This window comes from Emiliania huxleyi, assembly GCF_000372725.1.
Source record: "Emiliania huxleyi CCMP1516 chromosome Unknown EMIHUscaffold_202, whole genome shotgun sequence".
NCBI classification, from domain to species: Eukaryota; Haptophyta; order Isochrysidales; family Noelaerhabdaceae; genus Emiliania; species Emiliania huxleyi.
This window is the reverse complement of record NW_005200580.1, coordinates 92053-94571: the sequence shown is the minus strand read 5'-3', so window position 1 is coordinate 94571 and position 2519 is coordinate 92053. Positions and strand designations below refer to the sequence as shown.

The following is a 2519-nucleotide window of genomic DNA, read 5'->3' as shown; positions in this document are numbered from 1 at the left end:
TTTTGGAAAAAGCCTTAGGGAAAAATTGTTTAACCCTTAGGGGCTCCCCCCAAAAAAAAGAGAGATAAAGGGCCCCCGAAAGGGGGAGGGCCATAAAAAGGGGGAGGGGGGGGGCCCCCCCCCCCCCCCCCCCCCCCCCCCCCCACCACCTTGCGTGTGTGGAGAAGCGTACCTTACCTTACCTAGGACGAGGGGGCGACGCGGCGGCTGCAGCTGTGGGTCGCCGCCCGCTTCGCCCGCTTTTGGGGTGCCCAAGCACGGGCGACACAGAGGCCCGCATTGAGTTGACCGCTTTCTCGGTGGTGCCCCGCAGGACCCTCGACCAGCGCGCCGTGCTCGAGGCCGTCTACGCGATGCGAACGTGTCCCGACTCGCATTTGCGCAAGAGCCTCGCCGCCTACCTCAACGTGTCGGCGCGACAGATCCAGGCGGCGGCCGCACCTGCCCCGCCGCTCTCCGCCGGGGCCATGCACTCGGACTGTCTCTGCGTCGGCGGAGGGGGGGGGGGGGGCACGCAGCACGGCGTGCCCAGTCTCTCACCTCCCGCCGCACGCGCTGCCTCCGCAGGTCTGGTTTCAGAATCGGCGACAGAGAGAACAACGGCATCGCCTCGGCAATTTGACCGCGCCTTCCCACCCGCCACCACCGTCCTCCGCCTCTGTCTCGCCCGCAAGGATGCACTGACACTCACGTCGATGACCAAGTCCTACGGCTACACGCGTCTTCACGTGTAGCCGCGCCCGTCTTGGCTAAGATACGCGCCGGCACGGAGCTGCACCTCTCCAGCAACAACACCGGGTACAAGGGCGTGTACGAGCGAGGGGGCCGCTTCCAGGCGGAGCACAGGGTGAACGAACGGCAGGTCTACATCGGCAGTTTCGACACGGCGGTGGAGGCGGCGGTGGCGTATGCGGGGACGGTCGGCGAGTACCAGCCTCCGGAATGACACGTATCGGGCCGCCCGATGAGCCCGATGCGCGCCCCCCCGCGTGGAGGTGGCTATTCTGTTGACGCGCGTGGCCGCGTACCTTAGCTAAGATACGCGCGTCTGACGCGCGTACGGGCGTGGGTGGGTAAAAATTAAAAATAGGCGACGTTTCTCAAAAGAAACAACCAGGTACCAGGAACCAGCCTGGTTTCGGAACCACACCTACAAAGGGTCACTTTGTGCGGGGTTTGCCGTCACAGGGGGTCGGGGGTCGCCCGCGCAGCAGCCTGTCGCGCGTGTGGGCGTCGGCGGCCTCGATAGACGATAGAGGAGTATATAGCGTGTGTGTGTCGCCCGCGCCTGCGATGTGCGAACCAAGGAGCTCTCTGCCAGATCGAGTGCATCGTCCGGTCCATCGAGAATCGGGGGCCGATCCGCGATCGCGATCGCGACATCGCGTGCCCCCCCCGTCCCAAGAGCAAGACCGACCTGCCCACAGAGAGGTGTGCGAGTCGCTGCCGCTGGGGGGCGCTCTGTGGCGGCACATGTTTTCTCAATCAGCCCACTCCGCCACCCGCGGCACGAACGCCCGAAACACAACCTCTCCGCTCTCTCTACGGCGCCTCGCCTCCAGCTCCGCACCGCCTCCTCGACAACCGACACGCCCCGGCCCGGCCGCCCCACCACCAAAGCAAGACACGCCACTCTGGCGACTGTGTGCGCGGCGCGTGTGAGCGGTCAGGTCGACGCCTCCGCCGCCGGCAAGTCCGCGGTGGACGAGCCGGTGGAGAGCCGAGAGGAGTGGCGCGCCATCGAGCCTCGGAAGGGCTCGTACTGGCGGTCGCTGTCGTCACTCTCGCGGCCGTCAGCGGTGACGCGGCAAGCGATCTGCTGCGCTTGGTCGCCTACAACAGGAACACCCCGCCTAGGCCCTTCGAAAAAAAGAAATCTCGCCGCAACGCAGCAGGTCACGGAGGAAGTGTAGCTGCAACTCGAGGGCGGCGGAGCCACGCTCGAGCTCCGCCACCTGTTCACAGCCGCCGCTGTGAAGAGACGCCGTTCACACCCCACAGCAATCACACTCGAGCTCCGCCACCTCCGTCTCCGCAGCCGCTAGCTCGCGAGCGCGCTGCCCGCGCAGCTGCGCCTGCGTCCGCGATCCAGCCGCAATCCAGCCGAGATCAGGCCGAGATCCCAGCCGAAACCCGGCCGAGATCCAGCCGAGATCTCGCCGAGATCTGGCCAAAATCTGGCCGAGATCTAGCCGAGATCGCGTCCTGCGCAGCCGCGCCTGTATCCGCGTCGCCGCGCTCGACCGCGCGGGGCGGGCCCCCTCGCCGCCCGCCTCGCCTCCGCCTCCGCCGCCCGCCTCGCCTCCGCCTCCACCTCCGCCTCCGCCTCCACCTCCGCCGCCGCCAGCCTCACCGCCCCCGTCGCCGCCGCCCCCGACGCCGCCGCCCCCGACGCCGCCGCCCGCCCCCTCGCCGCCCCCGCCGAAGCGCCAGTCCGCCGCCTATACAACGGCATGCCCACGCGAGGAAGGCGGCTTCCCTCTCACAAGTGCCGCCAACGAGGTCAAGATCTCCGCCGG

The 2519-nt window shown here is 68.0% G+C and overlaps 1 protein-coding gene across 1 annotated transcript in view; it reads left to right on the top strand.

Moving 5' to 3' along the window:
* EMIHUDRAFT_314765 (hypothetical protein) overlaps positions 1 to 684 on the top strand; it is a gene marked incomplete at both ends in the record, with an annotated part of 820 nt that extends 136 nt beyond the window's left edge. The window contains 3 exons of the mRNA XM_005781390.1: positions 187 to 215; positions 314 to 407; positions 568 to 684. Coding sequence (XP_005781447.1) covers positions 187 to 215; positions 314 to 407; positions 568 to 684 — 240 coding nt within the window. The remainder of the gene's footprint in view (positions 1 to 186; positions 216 to 313; positions 408 to 567) is intronic.
* Between the last annotated feature and the right edge of the window lie 1835 nt (positions 685 to 2519).